The sequence below is a fragment of the Hydractinia symbiolongicarpus genome, chromosome 1 (assembly GCF_029227915.1).
Source record: "Hydractinia symbiolongicarpus strain clone_291-10 chromosome 1, HSymV2.1, whole genome shotgun sequence".
NCBI classification, from domain to species: Eukaryota; Metazoa; Cnidaria; class Hydrozoa; order Anthoathecata; family Hydractiniidae; genus Hydractinia; species Hydractinia symbiolongicarpus.
Window position 1 is genome coordinate 18,559,148 of NC_079875.1, and position 20,524 is coordinate 18,579,671.

Sequence of the window (20,524 nt, forward strand, 5' to 3'; positions counted from 1 at the left end):
GTATTTCCAGCTTTAATGATGTACAAGAGTGGCTCATTAGAGATAGTTGAGAACTTCTGTTACTTAGGTGATATGTTGGGCAGTGAAGGGGGTGTTGGAAGAAGTGTTACTTACAGGAAAGGTTCTGCTTGGAAAAAGTTCAGCAACAACCTCTCTACAAGAATTTTATATATTACAATACTATTTTCTCAAAAAATGAAGAAGTATGGAGACAAAGATAAGATCTTTTATCATATCTATACTATAACAAACCTTGGCTTCTTTCACAACTCTTCATCCATAAATAGAGTTTATCTGAACAATGTAAAAGATATAAAAGTGTTGAATTGTGTTTTAAAAACCCAGTTAAAAATATTAAAGAAAAATTATAAGAAGTATATATAAACTATAGGTAAATGATGTAACCTCCCGACATCTCAGTACACCTCAAGAAGTTTAACAGATTAATCATGAGAAACCACAAAAACTAATTACTAATTTGAGCAACAGAAAAACTTATGTAAACAATTATGTCTAATATGTGTATAATTGTTCCTATAGCTTTCATCAAAAGTTACAAGATACAAACCTTTTTTCACTTTAAAATCATAAACATTATAAGTCTCATATTTATGTAGTAACTTTTAGGTGTGTAATAAACAAAAGTGAAATTTACACTTTCCTATGTACACTTTAAGAAACCAATGATTCATTTAAAAAGTTTAATGTTGGTTTACAGCAGGACGTCAAAGCTGACAGAAAAGAATGTAGACACTTCCTACAAACACAATGTACATGTAAACATTTTTATTGTTGATGGCACATCAGAAAAAGGAGTATATTGTAAAGGTAAACAAAAATCAGATGGCTTTTTGTTTCTTTGTTTACATCTTAAAGTAGACCATAATGGTAGCTATGAAAATGAAAAAGTAAAGTTTTTTTACATCATTGTACACACACAAGCTACTAAATATAACCAATCTTTTAATTTAAACAAACAATGAGATTGTCAATAACAAATAAGTTAAGGGTATGTTTTGTCAAATTGAAGTTACTGTTATGTACACATAAAATATTATGGCTTAGTTTAAGCAGTACAAAACTCTAAACATTAATAATGATATATAATGTAAAAGTGGTAAAACAATATAGAAATAAAACTAGCTAATTTCAATTAAATACCTAAAATTACAGAAAAAATAACAATTATGATGTCCTATAGCAAAAGAAAAACGGCCTACGAGAAATAACAATGGTCATAAAAAAATAAAAAATTTCTTCCTTGTAACCTTAATTTAATTGGTTAAGTCAACACTTAGTCAATCCAACAGAGGTTCACATTTGATAATTGTTGACATCAATATTGTACTAAAATTCAGGGTTGGCAGTTTCTTTTATGTGCATTGCATGTAATAAGTTTTTTTAAAATTCATGCATGATAAACATTGCTGGAAGAATGTTTGTTATCATTTAATTATAAAAGAATTAATTATAATTTTTGTTATTTAAATCCTCTCTATTCTGCAGGAGTAACTTCTTTTGATGATAGTAATTAAATGCTTAGTATACACATTGTTTTCCACATGTACACACAAAAAATGCATAACATGTAAATTACAGTCCTAATATTGTAAGGAAAAGAAAAATTTATACTTTCCCTTGACACTTTCATAAACAGATGGAACTACTTAAACCAAAATATATTTTATCGAACAGGCTTGTTATACACTTACTTAGTGGTACTTAGTGGTTCACAGAATTAATTCATGTAAGTGCCAAAAGTTATTGTAGAGATTTATTACATAACATCATGAGAAGCTGCACTCCATAGCATTTTGTATTTCTGCTTTATGTATACTTGATTTCGAACAATAATTTTAAGTTGTTTTTCCCACTTATTTCAGGAACACAATTGATACACGTAGAAAAAAGTACGTCGAATATTATATATAGCTTCGCTTATGAGAGTCTATACTTCAATAAAAAACCTAGATTATTATTTGTGTCCTTGGGTTGTATAAGATGCTATTCATAGAAAACCTGAATTATATATTTTTCAACTTCTCTAAAAACATTACACCACACATAACAAAGAATAAAATGGCCCCCCTAAAACAGGGGATATAAGACATATATATATGCCCAGATATAGTATAGCTAGGGTGCAATTAGCAAACATACACGAAATCAACATCACAATTAGGGATAGCATTACGTAATGCTATCCCAAAAAGATGTGTGCGCAAGAATGGAGGTCGTTTCCACTCGGTTTGTTTACATTTTACCTCCAAATGTGTGCGCGCATCAGGTATTATGTAATCACTTAGATGCGCGTGCATGTTAATATCAGGACTGTGATTCCATGTATTATTTTACACGTAGTGTATATTTGCACGCACTTTTGCCCACTTTTACGTACGTATATGTTCATTCGCTATTCGTACGTAAAGTGCTTTAGGGTTAGGGTTAGGATTCTTTTTTCCTTTTTCCCGCGTAAATATGTCATATATTACAGATGAATAGTGCTACGCACTATTAATACACACTTTACATCATATTAAAGTGCGTACAAATATACAGTTCCTATTTTACAACTTCAAGAGAGCACAAATTTTGTTACAGACTGTTATGAGCCTCTTGCAAATTAAATAACTCACATCATTTCACATTTAGAAGAATTATGTTAATTGAATTTCACAGCTTCAAAATTCAGGTCAGAATCTGGTATAATAATATATAATATAAATATAAAGGAAAGGAAGGTGCTTTGAAATAATGCGTTGACGTTTGCATAGCCAATTGAAGGGATTTAGAAATCATTAACTGCCCTTTAACAGCGCAGAGCATAATAAAATACATCGGAGGTGAGCAAAGTATACTTGCGACTTTTCATTCTAACTTGGTAGCCAGGAAGGAAGTTGCTTCAAATCACAGCTTTTTTCCGTTACGATTTGTCGCCTTTCATTTTCTAGCCATTTTTGTTTTCGTAAGCTTGCGCATGCGTTACGGTTTGTTTCAACGTCCCCGAGATTGTGAGAAGAGAAAACGAACTGGGGGATGCCGAAATCTTTGCTAAAATAATTGGTATAAATTAAGGTTAATATTGTTGCATGCGGTCATGGGAGACAAAACACACAGACAACAAGTATTATTAGAAATAATATTTTAATTGGGTTCGAGGAAATTCGTGCTGCACATTTTGTGTGGAGTGCCTAAATGCCTGTTTAAATAAAAACACAGGCAACGCTAACCTGTCGTTACTCGTCCAGCTGAAACAGTCACTTTAGTAATTTTTTTTGGAGGAATACGTGTTCCGTTTACTTTAAAAATAGTCCGCTTAGAAGACAGCCAAATAGAATTTTTATTTTTGGAATAAGTTACTGTAAAAGTTTTAAAATTCGATGTAAACGAAATCTCATCCGCAGTAAATTGCAGGTTTGGAAAATGTTGTCGCGTGGTGCCCAGCAGAATACTCGTCGTTGTATCAAAAAAACTTTATAAATTTAGCGAGGCAAGGGTGGAGCCACCTAACTACATTTAACATAACAACGACTTAGCTAGCTACCCATCTGAAAATTCAACTTTGTGAAGCTAGCTTTTTTCACTAGAATCAGATTAGTGAACACCTGAAAAACAATAATGTTGGTCTAGAAGAAAGAGCTTTTATTAATCCAAATAAAAAACAGGAGCTAAAACGGTTAGATTAGACTTTTCTTTACAATGTACTTTTGTAACCACAATCTTAAAATTAGTGAAAACAAAGAAATTAATACGAAGTACAGTAACTTGAACACCGGTTAACTCGAACTTTTATTAACTCGAACTATTTTCTACGCTCCCCTGGATATTTTCTAATACTTCTCTATAAAAACTACTCGTTAATTCGAACCCCGGATAACTCAAACATTCGTCTCTCGAACCATTTTTTGGTCCCCCTAAAGGTAATTTTTTCAGATAACTCGAACTTTTTAGTGTCTAAGTAAAAATGTTCGAAAAATAAATACTGGTATGTAATGTAGCTAGAAATTTCGAAAAAGCTGTTCTTCAATGGTTCTCTTTACAAAGAAGTTAAAATGTTCCTTTTGATGGCGATAAGATAAGATAAAAGAGAAGGCTCCTCAATCTCACAAATTTTGAAGCGTCAGATGGATGGCTGGAGAAGTGAAAAAAAAAAGGTTAGAAAATAAATACATTCTTGCACGTAACAAAACTTCCTTCCTTAAAAGTTACAGTCCTCTTTTAAATTATAAGTTCTTTATTGTCTAAGTTCGAATTAATGGGAGCTTCGCTTAAGTCGAACATTCGTTAAGTCGAATTGTTTTCTCTGGTCCCTTGGAGGTTCAAGTTACCGGGAGTTAACTGTATTTAGAAGAGAAAAAAACACACACCCGAACCTCAACACCGCCATTTCTAAATCTAAATAACCTTGATTTATCTGATAGTTGCATTTTCTTGTGTCGGCAAGTCAGGGCCACAAAGAACTTTGATTGAATATTTATAAAATGCGTGCTTTGTGATTGGAGTACTTCGCACAAGCGGTCAAAACAAAGTTATAAAAATATGTCGCATTTTTACTGGTACTACGGGTCTGTTTTCGAATGGAACTTAACTGTCTTGGAAACTGTTGCTGTTTTTACAAACCCTGCTTTTTACACACCCAACAGTTGTTTAGTTTTACGGAGGATTTGAAAATGCTTCTTTTAAAACCAAAGGGCGTGTCACTTGTCATTTGACTTTTTGTTATCATGTCCAAGATATCATTCGAAAATTCAACAAGATCGACACAGAAACACAATTTCATTAGATATTTTTAAAATTAAGTCAACGATATAAAACAAAAAACAAAAACAAACAAACTAGGTTTCAGTTTAAAGAAGTTACTACTTCCTTAAAATTATCAGAATAACGAACTGCAAATTGTCCTCTGACAAAAACTAAAAATAGAAATGAAAAAGTCGACAATCAAATGTGGTGAAAGAAAGGAGAAAATTCTATTGTTCCTTTTAAACTAGGCTGTTTTGATAGCACATGCTTCCTGATGTTTCAAAATCTTTCACCTTTTGTTTCACGGAACGTAGCCAGGCGCTGTCAAAAAGCAACCAAAAAAGGTAGTCAGAAATACAAAAGCAAAGAAAACAAGCAAACAGCGGTCGATTGTCATAGCAACTATCCGCCATTCTGTTTTTACCAAATCTTGTTCCTCCATACTTCGAATTTTCTCAATCAAAACATCTAATTTACTTATGACCAATTCTGCACCCGTCACTTTCCGTTGATAAGAATTCCTGTTGAAAGTATTTTCATTGTGATTGTTAAAACGGGATGAAGCTGTTTTGTTTTGCTTCCAATCTAATTCCGCCATGTTTTGTCTTTTGATTTTGTTGAGCACAGCTGAATTGATGGCTTGATTATTTAAAAGCAGTGGTGAATTTAATTGATAGTTATGGTTTGAATTGCAAAGTGCATTGTCGCCATCTTTACGTACACGAATACCAACCTTGTAGGATAGCCAGTCTAAAACGTATCTGAGAAAAAAAACTACCGGTTCAGAGCGTTGATGTGTTTTTTTCAATTATCATTGATCTTATCCATATCAAGATATTCTTAAGAAAAGCAATCCGTTTTAACTAATGTAAAATTTGGTAACTTTGACACAAATGATATGCTTAATATACTACGAAGAAACTAGAAAGATAGATCGACAGATGGCTATTCTCCCATTCGTTATATCTTGACGAGAATAAACGCAAAGGAGTTAATAATTAAAAATAAAGGTGCTTCTATCATGGTCACACTCACCTTCTCATCCAAGCAGACATAGGTGGTCTATCACTGTCTTTGTGATGAAGCCTCATGACGTAGCACAGAACCACAATCATTAACACCATCTCAACCATGGACGCGCTGAAAAACATGCCGACCAAAGGAATGACGTCACTAGTTGCCGGAATAATGTCGGCGACGACTAACATAAATACCGTCATTGCAAGCAGCAGCGTGATAGCCAATGATATTCGTTCACCTACCAAAAATAGGTGCATTCTCGTCACCAAAACTTTTTAGATAAACCTTAAAAGATTTATCCCAGCGAGCTTTCGGGACGAGAATGAGATATGCACACTTTTTTTTGAACTTCAAAGACTAAAGGGACCACCTCGTTCTTATTAAAAGTGCTGCTCTTATTAAAAGTGCCGCATTTTTATTCAACCATGGTACATACCTGATTCAGCTGGCAGTAGAAACGATAGCATTGTCAACATCCCAATAATGGTCATCGGAAAGATCAAATTGAGCAGATAAAAGAGCGAGCGCCGTGATATTTCAATAGTATACGTTACATCAGAGAACAATTCTTCGCAACATATATATTTTTCTTCCGATCTGTTCGCTTTAGCACTGCGCAAAAGCCATTCAGAGTTTTTAGAATACGACTCTAAATCATAAGGGGCGAATTTAACTTATTGTCAATCATATTACCCTGACTTTTTGGCTTAATATGATGCACAAAGAAACAACGCTTTATTTCATACCCATCTTAAACAATAGATAGAAAGCCGGGAAGTATAACGTCCGGCGAAAAATGTAACGTCTGCCAGAAAATATAACGTCCGGTTTTCGGCTTATTACTGTACGCATAAGCAAACATGATACTAACTATTAATAGAATGTGACTCATTCACTTACTTATATCAGCACTATCTCCTTCGCTGAAAAAATCCAATCTGTCTTTAGCATATGTCCAACTACCAAACTTCAGAGGACATCTTTGTGTGTCAAAGGGAAAGTATTTGACGTCAATGTCGCATTTGCTTTTCAGTATTATTGGCGCTAACCACTGAGTGTCTCCTGTATATTTCAATATCGCTCTCGTGTTAAGGCGATCAAGATTTCCACCAAATGTTTTGTCTTCGTCAGCACTGATAAATAAAGTATATTTTAGCTGGGTTGTGTATATAAAGGTTCCAACATAAAATTTTAAATAACTTTGAGTGGCAATAAAGCGAAATTATAAATAGAGACTTCTGTGTGCATGGCTTGTAATAATTAGATAAATTATGAAAAAAATTAAATCACCTGATTTCAAAGTAATTGCATCACGCGCATGCGCAATAATTGGTTGCAAGTTTCCGTGCACAAATATGGACAAGTGAAGATTGGTCAAAAAAAGAAACAGCGTTAATAAAGTAATCGAGGCAGGTGTCTTACTTATTATACAAAATAATATCTGGTCGCCATATTTTCTTTGGATCGATGTTAATTTCTGTGATGTTGTTGTATTCTGTCGGAACCCACTTGAGAATGGGATTCTTCCATTTCTAAATTAAAACGAATTTAAGCAAAGCGTCCTTGTTTTTTATAAGAACGTCTAAATTTCAGCTCAGACTAGTTGTTCTTATTTTTGTTACACTTTTTTCGGCTTTAAATAATTTCATTTTGCGTTCTTCCAAAAAATACACATATAGCTATGTCAACAAGTTTACGAACAAGGATGAATATTTTAGGATTGGAAGAAATGATGATGTTGACATTATGATAAAAACATACACATATACTAGAAAAAAGCAAAAAAAAAGCAAGAAAGACCTCTTAAGATAGTTTTTCGTTAATTCCAGAGACCCACATTATTTTGTTCTTACGAAGAAATTCAGTTTAAATACGTTCTTAACATCTTCTTATTCTTTGACAAAATTTTGACATTTTTATAAACATGCATGTCCTTTAATAATGTTATATCGTCAATGATGATGAAGTTCACCAACCTTTCGTCCAGGTTCTGTAGGGTTTTTTAATATAAAAATCACACGTTTTCACCTCATAAAAACGCTGCAGGTATTGGGTTCGAGGTTTGACGATTCACATCATATTGCTACATCATTTAGGAACTTCAATCGGAAACAAAGTTGCACATACCTGCCTTATAAATGCACTGATAACCAAGAATTGATTCTTCTCGTGCTAATAAAAATAAATGAAAGTAAAAATTAGATACTAAAACAAAACAAGGCAATATAATAATCAATATTTATAGCTTTCCCATCACAAGCTTTAAGTGTTATTACCACGTCGATGATTTGACTAAGTGTCAATCCAAAAGTGACATTAACTGTATCAGTGTCATTCAATGCAGGGCGTGCTGCAGGATTATAATTTTGAAATAAGTCAGCTAATAAACGATCTTCTACTATGCTTGTCTTGATGCCTATAAAACACAAAATAATAAAATAGTTGCGTCATATCTCTATATTATAATACCGTATGCATTCTTGCGTGTTGCGTTGCGTTGGAAGCAGTGTTTTTCTTTCATTTTACCAATGTGACACGCTAATTTTATTCATTGACGACAAAAATGAAGCGGATTTGCAACAATAAGGGTTGACTAGGAATTCAAAACAAGAAAGCTGGTTGCACTGCTTTAGAATTAGAAGTTCCTTGAGAAAGTTTCCAGGTTGTTATTTAGAAGTAGAATGAAATAATAAATCAAATGAACTAGTAGATCTCTTTTTCGATTGAATCCAGCCTCGTTTCAAAAATTTAGGTCAAATATATAAAGCCTAAACGTGAATACTTTAAGACGATTTTTGCAAACAAGATTGATAAAACTGTGACGTAGAGACGACACACGTAAACCTACCTGATAAATGCAGGAGTGTAAGTAGAAGGATAGCTCTCTCCATCTTCTTGTTGCTTTCAACTAAATTCAGGTGAGGAGGCATTAAGTCAGTCAGATTTATTAATCTGGTGAATTTTTTTATCGCACTATCTGACAGTTTTTTGACATTACGAAGGTTAGATGTTTATAAGTTCTCTTCTTTGTCTTGTGATACCTAAATTTTATTGTTGGGGGAACTTATGAAAGCAAAATGGCGGGAAAACAATGCAATGAACTTAGCATACCGTGATTTCGTAAACATCACGTAGTAGACAATTAGAATTGTTTCGTAGAAAAAATACTATTGGCTATTGTGTGCATTGATTAAAATGCTTTGAAATAAACTTCATGCTGTGAAGTTTATGTCAAAACTTATGGAAAAAAAAACATTACTGTCAAATTTGTGTTAAATTATTTGTGCGGATGTGCGTTTAGGGAATGATGGGTTTACACTATGCTCTCTCCAAAAAACTGGATAAAATCTAAATAAAGTACTTAGAGAATCTACGTTTAAGCAGATCAACAATAAAAAAAGAACCTTCATTTTAAAATTTGATGACGTCACCAAGGATCCGCCAAGGAACAATTACTTTTAGATAAGATCATTTAGATAGAATCATGTGCTTTTAACCGAACAAGTACAGATATATTCTTGTTTAAAGGTTTTTTGATGACGTAATTAACCCGCGCATTCTAAATCGGATTTGGAGACCCAGGGTTAAGAAACTTACCAAAATTGGTCACAGGTTGTCCCTGGTTACCCAGGCAGAGAAAAATGACTGACCATCACCACCTCGTTTCCAAGTTTTCTGTCCTCAAATTTATAACTGCAATGCAATGGATTCACTAATTTTATTAAACGCATTGACTCTAAATGCATTGACGCGCCGTTACGTCAAAAAATTAACAAATTGGACATAATTTTTTCGCGTTAATATAGGCGATGGGAAACACAGCAAATTCTTACAGATTACAAACTTTTTCTTTTGTGCGCGTTTAAAACAGTAAAATATACAGGACGAAAGATATTCCAAAGTGACATTTCGATATTTCGATTTATTTTGAAATTATTCAAAGACAGGGAAAATATGACCATATATAAAAAAAAGAAGAATATTTAGGATATTTTACAAGATAAGATCAATGTGTTGTACCTACTCGAAATATCTTTTAGACCTTCAGAACAGTAAACACAGTTTGAATCCAAATTGATAAACCAGATATTCTTTACATTATTTGACACGTCTTTTTTTAACTTTTAGCTCTTCTTAGACAAAAAAAGGCGACATAAGAAAGAAATTTAGTTATTTCTCAATAAGAACTTGGAAGTACACGTTTAAAAAACAACACCAATGGGAAATGGCATAAAAAAGAATGATGGGTGTATCTTTCCAGGGGTTATCTTGCAAACTTTATGACATGAAAGCTTATCTTTATCAATCCAAAAAAAAAATCGACCATATTTGTAACTGATGCAAAAAATTGGTACCAGTTCGATCAAAACTAACACCGCAGAAAACAATGATAAAACTTGAAGTTTAACCTGAAGGTTAAAATAAGCAAAAAATGTTAAAAAATTAACAATTTTACAATGAACTTACCGACTACTTGATTACAAGCTTATTTTTAAAACCTTTGCACGTCCATTCATGACTCAAGCATTAATTAATTAGCTAACATAATAAGTTTTGCAAATTTCGTGAAAAAAAGAAATTACAAGATTACAAACACTTTTAATTTTTAAATGAGATTACTGAATAACAACTTCGTGCTTGGGCCTCTTTTTTGTTCTTTTTGTCTGTTCTGGAAATGAGATTAGAAATCAACCTCGATCCCACGACATGTTGTCTCTATTTGCATATCGGACGGCGAGACTTCTTCGTCAGCCCTATCAATAAGCGCAGCGCCAATGAGAGACAAAAAGCCCTGGGAACAAGGTTGATTTGAAATGTATTTTGATAAAAAAACTTAATAAATTAAGAAGAAGATCAAATTTATTTAATGGCCTTGGGGTTCGAATTAAACAAGCATCAACTGGAATGCAATATTAGCTGTTGCAGTGAAACTTCTCTTGTCTGTCTCTCTCCATTATGAGAGGGACAATCCATTGTCCATTGACATCCATTTGTCCCTTCCATAGCAAATAAAGCGAACGACTCCTTAAAGCGGACACCTTTTTAAAACAGACGACTCCTTAAAGCGGACATTTCAATAAAGCGGACATCTCTATAAAACGGACAACTCCATAAAGCGGAGGAACGACTTTTTTCGATTTCGTGTTAACACTTCCGTTGAAATTGACCTCCATAAAACAAAAATTGACAGACATCTTTTTAATTCGCTTTTTTTTAAAACATATTTCTTACAACACCTGTATTTATTTAGAATTTAAGGGCGTATAACGAAATGCAACTTAATATTATGTTGGTATCTATATTATAACACCCGTATACGTCTGTCCGTCTGTCACGCAAAATGGTACCGAAAGTAGCGACAAGCACGCTATGCGGTTTTAAAAAAAGGGCAAACCCGTGGATTTTCCACGGGCCACCGACTAGTATAAAAATATTGAAGAAAGTTCAAAATGCCAAGTGCTGCATATGAGTTGTGTTTAGCTCAGTGCAGTAATAATAATGATCATGATGATAATATTTCAGCTGACGTAACAGTTTCTTGTGATGGTACTTGGCAGAGGAGAGGATACGCCTTTCTGGATGGCGTAGTTGCCGTTATTGCTGCTGATACAGGGAAATGTATTGATTACCGTGTACGTTCAAAACAATGTGGTCCTTGTGTTTTATGAGAACAGCAAAACGACACTGAGCCGGGTTTGCATGATGCTTTCGTATCTTCACATAACTGTGAGATTAGCCATGAGGGCTCTTCAGGTTCAATGGAAGTTTCTGGTTTAGTTGAATGTTTCAGTAGCTAATCGACAGTTACGCTAAACTCCGTACATCGGGGATGGCGATACAAAGTCATATAGTGAAATAGTCAAAAGTGACCCATATCCAGGTACAGAGGTGAAAAAATTGGAATGTGTCGATCACATCTAAAAAAGAGTTGGTGGACGCTTGCGAAAACTAAAAGCAACAAACAAAGCTCTGCTATCAGATAAAAAACCCTTAGGTGGAAAGGGAAAACTCACAGAAAAATAATAAGCTGCAAAATTGATGCAGCTTGATAGTGTCCACTCACTGTCAAGCTGACCGGCTAAATAGCACAAGTTCGTATAAGGAAACGCCTGGCTTACAAGTAGCAATCCGTCAAGCCATCAAACCAGCGTGTTTAGATCTTAGTACGACAAGCTGCTGAGCAAATGTTTGCACGGTAAAACTCAAAACAACAATGAGTCAATGAATGGTGTCATATGAAAGCTATGCCCAAAGGATGTGTATGTTGGACGAAGTACGGTAGAAATGTATTGTCTAACATTGTTAAAGTGTATGAAGAATTAAACGTTCCAGGAAAGTTTACACTAATGGTAAATATAATATTTCACGCGTTGTGGTAATGGGGAGAAAGTCGTCAGTTGAAGTAAAGAAGAGACGTAAGCATGTCCGTGCTAAAAAGAAAGGGTTTATAGACCCAAGTGAAAAAAAGAAGGCCTTATTTATGAAGGTGGTCTTTAAAATACACAATATAACTGTTATTTTGACTCTTTAGCTGTATTTGATTTTTAATTTTTTTCTGATATTTTTTTATGTGAATAATTTTTTTTCAAAAGCATCAAGGTCACTTTATGACAAACTTAGCGTTTGAATAGAGTCTTCATGGACAGTGAGTTTGAAGTCATCATAAATAAAATTTTTTGACATAACAGCTTCATAATTACTCTAAAACTGGCCTAAATCTGAAATGATTTGTAACAGACCTTTTCCGAATCATGCCAAACTCAATTAAAGCGGTCGATATTAAAAGCTATTCTTATTCCTAAGTTCCTTGGCAAAATGTAGAACAAATTACCTAATTTCGTAAATATTTCTGTTTGTTAAGTGCCTCAATTCAGAACAGAAGGCTACTGTCAAACCCTTTATATAGCCGAGTTTTTGAAGAATAGCCTCATTTTCAAAATAATCATTTTCTTCACAGGTAAATAAAATTCAACCAGAATATTATATTACTCTAAAAACTTCATTTTTGTCATTATAATTTGATATTCTATCTAAATATCCTTAGTTGAAGAGCACAGAACGATTAAAAATGTTTGGATGACGTCATAATTATTATAATTTATGATATTCGGGAAAAGTGTATTAGAAATATGTTGTTGGAGCTTTAGGTCGATTTATTTAATATACTAGTCGGTGGCCCATGGCAAAAAACCACGGGTTCGCCCGTCCTTCTATACCGCTTTCAGTGCGTCTCGCTATTTGGAGTGCCACTTCGCGTGACAGACAAACGCATAATATAGATGCGTTTTTCAAACGCTGCGGTCAATAACTTTCAGTGAATGTTTATTTATATAAAAGACAGGTACTGGTTGATTTTAGGCATGTTATGAATTTTATTTTGTGAGTTTTGGACCCCTATTTTTTAAAATTTGGGCAAATTTTGTACCCTAAAACTCAAAATAAATAGAAACCAATTAGTACTTTTGATTTGAATTTTACCTGTCTTTTCATAATGTGAATGAGTAGTAAAAATTGGAAGATGTCTTTTATTTTTCTTGAATTATTGACTGCAGCGTATATAGTACGTAGTATATAGTAAATTAAATTTTGTATTTTTGATTTTCTCATTGTGTTTTACACAAGTAATGGTATACTCAGTCAAAATATGAAGACACACAGGGCAGAAGATTTTAGCATCACAGGTATAGGAACCACCTTAACGTTTAATTCTTTTCTTATTAGCATAATCTTGACCCTTTAAGTAATAACTGCAAGATGAATTTCCATTTAATAACCCCTCCTTTGTGAACTTTTTATGGTGTTTTCTTGTAACAGTAATTTCTTGGATTTAACTGATTGACTGGCTGCATGACTGACTGAGCCTCGTTTTTGTTATCGATTAAACGTACATCGAACAAAAATAATTGACAAAAAAGAAGAAAACCATACTGAACATGATAGTGAAAATAAATGTTGATTTTTTGTCACACCGTAATTGGCACATATTTTCATATCCAACTGGGCTTCTGCATTTTTAGTAATTTTCTCAGCAACATTACATGAATCTATTTGTTCCACTTAAACCACAGTCAAATTGCAAGTGAAATGCGCACATCTTTGACCAATCTCACAATAAAATGTCTTAAAAACTATTTTTTCATGTCAATTTTTTTCTGATGCTTTTTAAAAGATTTGGGTTTACTTAAAACCACTTAATAAGAAAAACGCTAGAGATAAATTTTCTTCCTTTCATAAAACTTTCTGCACAGACAACAACACTATACTGTGTCGCGAGAAAACATTAGAAACTTCTAAATTTAGTGAAATGTATCTTTATCATGACTTGACTCCAATGTGCTGAAAATGGCCTTACCACCGCAGCCACTGCAAAAAGTTAACCGGTAAATCACACTACTCTGCATGTATGACAAACAATAAGTGTAAACTCTTTTAGATCGAGCAGTCATATATTTAAAATAACAAAATATTTACAAAAAACAACAACATCATGAAACAGTTTATGTTACTCAAATAACCTGATTAGACGAGAATAAAGGGTTACAAAAATAAATTTCCTTTAGAGTACCTCTGATTTGATTGTGTGGCTGTTCGCAAAAGCATTTACAAAACGCATGTAAAGTTTAGAACCTGAACAGGAAACTTATCATTCAAAAAGACTTGAAACAGATGAAAACAAGAGTCCTGGCAGCATATAGGTGCTATACAATTATGTCCACTAAATTATAGAATATAAATTCAGTGAGCTTCAACAGACATTTGCATAGTGAAAAACAATTCCTGTTTATTTCATAAAATTCGCTGTGTGAATCTTCAACTTTTCTACCTTACATCTCATTTTTAGAAAGGGAAAAAAAAAGAAAGGAAAGACATTAGAAAATTGATGGAAACCCAAATTACTTACTTCTAAAATTTACAAAATAAATTTGCTCGTCACTCTTAAACTATGAAACTATTTCTATGTCGTGGTTCTCACACGTTACCTATTTTACCCCCTGCAGCATATGCGACATATTAAAAATATATTCTAAAGGAAATTTTTTAAAGTTTTTTTGGTAGTTTAAAAAAAATAATAATTAATAGGAAACAGAACAAAGAAGAAAACGAGTGCGATCAGCCTTCATCTTTTGGTGGTGTAAACCAACCTGAAATCAATGTAAGGTTGTTTTTTACATAAGCAATGTTACTCTATCCAAAACTTACGATGTTGAAAATAAAAATGACATACCACTTTTTTCGTGTATTTGAACGAGTGTTTTGTACGCCGATTGAGCTTTCGTCCAAGAATATACATGATTAACCTGAAATAAGATGAGAAAGTTAATTTTAATTATTTTAAATGAGCTTCTCAGAAAACGAGCTTTTGATATGAGTGTGTCGACACCGCTTGACGACGAAGACTGGTAGTACTTTCTTTCCACCAGATGTTATGTTATACCTTGGTTGTGCCAGCGAAATCAACCCTTGCTTTCCCTTTCACCAGGGTAGCTGACAACTGCATGATGACAGCCTCGACACTGTAAGCACTGCTCCATCCCTGAGGTGTTAGCAACTCCATACAGATGGCACCACCACTTAAAACGTATCTATGAGAAGGAGAGTCAAAACACACTTTAAACGGGATCGCTAAAAGTGAAAACTGTAAGTAGACTTCTCTTTTTTATGACATCCGGCAAGATGAGAATATATTAAAAAGCATCCAAAAAGTACTAGAAATAACAAGATAAATTACGCCAGAAACCTACCCGCCAAATATAACAGGGTAGCAGATACGAATAAAAGGTGGTTGCATTGGAAAGCGATCCTAAAAAAATTTACAAGATCTTTTTGTTTTGTTTTGTGACCCACTTTCTTGATGTCAGTAGCAGGCAAAGTGTATTACTAAACAAATTGTTATCAAGCATTAGCAACAAAAGTAAGCGTTGGATACAGAAAAAGCTCTTTTCGTCTAAAAAATACTTTACTTAGAGAAGAGAATCCTCTGCGTCATAATAACCTGACTGAATTAAAAAGTATATTTAGTTATTTTTTCACTACCTGTTGGTAGTGATGATGAGAGTGGTTAAGGGCCTTTTTATATGAGAACCGGGAAACTCGCCCATCGAGTTTCCCGGTAGAGCGGGCTAATATCAACTCGGGTTTATATGTAAATTTGTCATTTCCCATCCCAGGTTTATATGAAGAAAAATTAGCGGGAAACTAAAAGTGGCGGGGTGAATATGTAAGCAAATATGGCTTTCAACAACAGAAAAAAGAAGATAGCGATACTGTTGATGCTTGAAACAACTGTGGTATCACTATTGATTTTTTCCCAAATTTTTTGAAAATTACCATCATTTCTGACCAATTTAAATATTATTCATTAACATCTCCCACACGCTTGAAACAGGATTAAAAGTTAATCTTAGATCATTTTCAATTGTAATTTTAGTGAAACCTGGTGTTTTCAGCATGTTTCATGGTTTTGTTGTCTTTTATTACAAATACACTATGATACAAAAACAAATATGTCCATTGATATGCCTTAATAGTGATAATTATTTGCTCCTCTATGGTTACATAAACTTTTTCCGTACTTTGCCACCGGGTTTTTCTGTTTACATGAACAAATATCCATCCCGTTTGACCGGGATCCCGGGTCACTTGCCCGGGATCTCGGTTGACCGAGTTTCCCGTTGTAACCGGGGCGAGATGAATATGCACCATATAAACACGATTTCAATTTTCAGCGTTCTTCCGCAAATATCTGAGATCTCGGTCATGCGGGATATCTCGGTGGACCGAGTTTCCCGGTCTCATATAAAAAGGCCCTAACAGAGAGAAATTAACACTCTATGCAGCTTGAATTTCATGTTAATACTTGAGTGTAGTGAAGTCGAAGATTGACAAAAATTAAAGAATTATGTTTTTTTTCAACAATATTGCGAACAAAGTCATGCAGTTTTTAGGTATACATACACATATATATATATATAGTTAAATAAGATGTGGCACATGTGAAAAACAAATAAAATATATCACTTACAGTAAAAGTTATATTAAGACATATGTGGTCTGTTTTAGAATCTTTTTTATAAAGTGTTTGAAGGTCTTTGTATAAACTGCTTTCTTTATCAAACCTAAATGCAGAATTAATAATTATAGAAGTTATAAATGCGTAGTCCCATGTGACACACATTGTTCCATTTTATGAATCACATTCTGTTGTCTACGCTTCACACTGCTTAGTAAATTGGACTCCTTTCAGACACCTACTTATCAAACTTGCAGTGTGGCCTTGCATTACATGAGAGTTTAAAATGTGTGAAAACAAAACTCACCCTCTCAGTTTCACATACCAATCATATAAATTACTGTCTTCTTTTAATTCTATCGTATACAGTTCTGCAAAATGGATAAGGTAAATATAAACTGAAACATGTTTAAACACATTTTGTCCGCGGTTGTTACAATGAAAAACACACAGTAAAACTCCCCAGTCTAAAATGCAAATCTCAAACCTGAGTTTCCTAAGTTTCGCCTGATGACCCAAAGGGAAAAAGTAATGTACTGGAAAAAATTTTTGTTGAAATACTTATTTTGAAAAAAAAGAAGGCACCTACTTGCTTTAAAATTTTCTGATGCATATATATTTTTTAACTCTTTCATCAACCTATCTGTCGCTTGTACTGATCCACTCACTCGACCCTGTGAAAATAATCAAATACATGAAACACAAACATCACAAACATCCAACACAAATCTATGCTTTGATCGTATTGTAGTACCGTTAAATATTCCTGTCTCTGGGTAACGCGTAGTTTCTGCAACTGTGTGAAATTATCGCTTCCAATTTCTTCTTTTTCTTTACGTTCTTCACTAAAAGTAATTATCTTTTACATTTCAAGCACCTTATATATGCACATGGTAATGTCCGCAACAAACGAAAAAGAACAGCTAACCTAGTTGGCTCCTCATCAAAATTCAAATGGTCATCAATGTAAAAGTCATCTTGTTCCTGTAGGTCAATTTGAAAGTGAAAACTCAAACAAATGATCAGTGAAAGTAAAATAAACTAAATTTATTGCTCAAATTATCCTGAGGTCACAAAGAAGGATTATGCATGTTCACTATAACATAGGATCAAAACTTTTTAAAGAGTTTTATGCAAATTTAAATTGTGTTAGGGTAATCAGCAATTGTCCGCCTTCTAAGGAAAAAAAGCCCTTCCCTCTAAGTTATTGCAGAAGATTAAGAAGGTAAGAAGGGCTTTTTTACAGTGCAATGTTGGTAAAGAAAGATTCCAACTTCCCATATAAAAAGGGATTTAATTTTGAGAGAAATCACAATGTAAGGTTTTTTAAAAGGGAGACACAACAATGTTACTATAAAAAATCATAATAAATAATAAAAGCTCGTTTAAAAGTCCTCTTTGTTTTCATTTGTCATTAGATTATTTGTTTAAATCATTTAAGTACTTGGTGAATTAGGCATTGGAAATTTAAACATTCAAAATTTGTAATAGATTGAACCTGGTGACAAAGCATCATATACGTGGAGTGAGTTTACTGTATTTGAAGAATTTTACAGGAACTTACATCTTCAATTCCTTCATCTTCATCCATATCCACATCGACATCATCTTCTTCAACTTCTGTGGACTAAAGACAAACGCAACAAGTGCAAGACGATAAAATTGAAACAGAAAACAGATTTTCCTATGTTGCTTTACGAGCTGTATACAACAGCCAAAAACAACTTTTTGACTGAATGTCACAATGTCGAATTTTTTGAGATAAAATATACAAAATATAAAATTTTCCCAGATAAATAGTAAGTATTGGAATAACTAATTAAAAAGGACAAAGGAGCAAACGTAATTTCATTGAGTGAGACTACTTTATCTCAAAAATAAAATCAACTGCATATAAGAACGGTAAAATAGTTTCTGTCAAAAAGTGAGATAATGTTACTGTGAGATGATGTTACTGTGAGATGATGTTGCTGTGAGATGATGTTACTGTGAGATGATGTTGCTGTGAGATGGTGCTATTGTGAGATGATACTACTGTGAGATGATGTTATTGGGAGATGATGTTACTGAATATGGAAGGCTTTTACGTGTCAACTCTTTTGCCTGTAAGATGTAAAATCTTTAGATCTTCACAGGACTTCAGTGTTGTGCAATGCTTACAGTTTATGTTGGTAAATAGATAAAAATACAAACCTCAGGAACAGCCATATTCATTATTTCACTTGGAGTGGCTTGCTGCCTTAATTTGTACAATTCTATTGCCAGTGACTTCACCATGTTCAGTAACAAGTGTTTATCACTTTTCACAGCATTAACCTTTTCAATGATGTCAACAATGTATGACTCTTCAGATTCAGAAAACCATATTGGAGAGATAACAGGGTATTCATGCTGCAAAAGATGAAAAAAGTCTAATTTTTTGAGGATCTCTATACTCCATCTATTATTATTATTACGAATATATGTACAGTATATAGTTAGTGTTAAAAACACTGTTATCAACATAGGTCCTGTGTTCCAAATGCATGGGTTAGCTGTGGTAAAGGTACTTGCTATACATGAAGACACTGTGGACCCAAAGATGGACTTTGTGATTACGAAGCAAACTCCATAACCGCTAGGCCACACACCACAATTCGGTCTCTATATTCAAAATGATCATGTTGTTTCACTCTGTCCCTGGCAGAGTAATTCATCACTTCAGTCAAACAAGGATTCATAAAATACTGATGCAACTGTATATTCAGAATACTTTATTATTTCTTTTAATGCTTACTTTTTTATAACTGACTCAGGGTTTACAGTTTCACAAATTTCTTGATTTCTGTTGCAATTTCATTTTGAAATGTTTCTGAACTAACTAGCGTTTTCCTCTGTCTGTTTTTTACAGTATTTTACAGTATTTTAGTTCTAAGATTTTACAATTCTATTACTTGCACTGAGTCGTTCAATTAACATGTATATATTAAAAAAGATTGAAATAATTTTGTCATTTTTAAATGTATACAGAACACAAAGAATAAATACTACACAATTTGCAGAAAATTTAATTTGCCTGAAAATTTTTGTGAGACAACATTGAAAAATTTCTAAATGAATGCATGACTTACTTTCAAAGGAAACTACTTATTTAATATTTTCCATCAAAATGGAGAGATGGAAGCAGTCTATCAGGGATTATCTTCAGGCAAATACAGTATTTAAAGAGTGACTATTATAAAGTCCTTTTCTTACGTATTGTGAAATCTAGTTAAAGTTCATAACATATATATTAAAATTTGTAGTTACCGTGATATTGCATAATATAGTGTGCTTTTTAGAACTGTTGTCTGTAAAGGAGCAAGTCAAATCATCCACTGTTCCTGATATAATTCGTAAAACATCATGGGTTTTCGGAAAGACAGTCTTTAAATATGTTATCTCTGATTTGACTTTCATTATGATGAGGTTGGTATATATTTTTTATTTAGGCCACATATTTTATCTAAAGCAAAATAACAAAACAGAAATTATGTATACATGTTCATGATTCCCATTTTAGCACTGCTACCACAAATAATAATAGAAACACAAAATAATATAATAATATAAACTAAGAAGTCATATAAAGCTTTTAAAACATGTAAAAACATTTTTTTAAATTTCGCTCAACATAAAAAAATGTTGCCGTGGCAACACTTTGGCATAATTCCAAAAAAACTTTTTGGAAAATAAAGCTAAATAGCCCCCCCCCCAGCACGAATAGGGTTG

At 33.3% G+C, this 20,524-nt stretch overlaps 2 protein-coding genes across 4 annotated transcripts; both read right to left on the reverse strand.

The window, feature by feature from the left end:
• Positions 1–4,763: 4,763 nt before the first annotated feature.
• LOC130644931 (neuronal acetylcholine receptor subunit alpha-7-like) lies at positions 4,764–10,317 on the reverse strand. 3 transcript variants are annotated; one of them, XM_057450725.1, is made up of 9 exons: positions 10,231–10,317; positions 8,612–8,671; positions 8,040–8,179; positions 7,891–7,935; positions 7,186–7,295; positions 6,664–6,896; positions 6,200–6,412; positions 5,779–6,001; positions 4,764–5,504 (listed from the first exon to the last, which is right to left on the reverse strand). In XM_057450725.1, the coding sequence occupies exons 2-9, from the start codon at positions 8,652–8,654 to the stop codon at positions 5,045–5,047; spliced, it is 1,467 nt and encodes a 488-aa protein (XP_057306708.1). In that variant the 5' UTR covers positions 8,655–8,671; positions 10,231–10,317; the 3' UTR covers positions 4,764–5,044. The 3 variants fall into 3 exon arrangements, with proteins under 3 accessions (XP_057306708.1, XP_057306715.1, XP_057306723.1); XM_057450732.1 differs by lacking the exon at positions 10,231–10,317 and adding an exon at positions 9,788–10,123; XM_057450740.1 differs by lacking the exon at positions 10,231–10,317 and adding an exon at positions 9,361–9,680.
• A 3,874-nt stretch (positions 10,318–14,191) lies between these two features.
• LOC130644947 (ubiquitin-conjugating enzyme E2 Q2-like) lies at positions 14,192–20,316 on the reverse strand. The gene is made up of 12 exons (XM_057450751.1): positions 20,063–20,316; positions 18,968–19,165; positions 18,339–18,401; positions 17,703–17,758; positions 17,529–17,619; positions 17,364–17,448; positions 17,082–17,145; positions 16,787–16,880; positions 15,507–15,565; positions 15,200–15,347; positions 14,990–15,062; positions 14,192–14,906 (listed from the first exon to the last, which is right to left on the reverse strand). Exons 1-12 carry the CDS (start codon positions 20,210–20,212, stop codon positions 14,875–14,877), a joined length of 1,113 nt encoding a protein of 370 aa, XP_057306734.1. The 5' UTR covers positions 20,213–20,316; the 3' UTR covers positions 14,192–14,874.
• Positions 20,317–20,524: the final 208 nt, after the last annotated feature.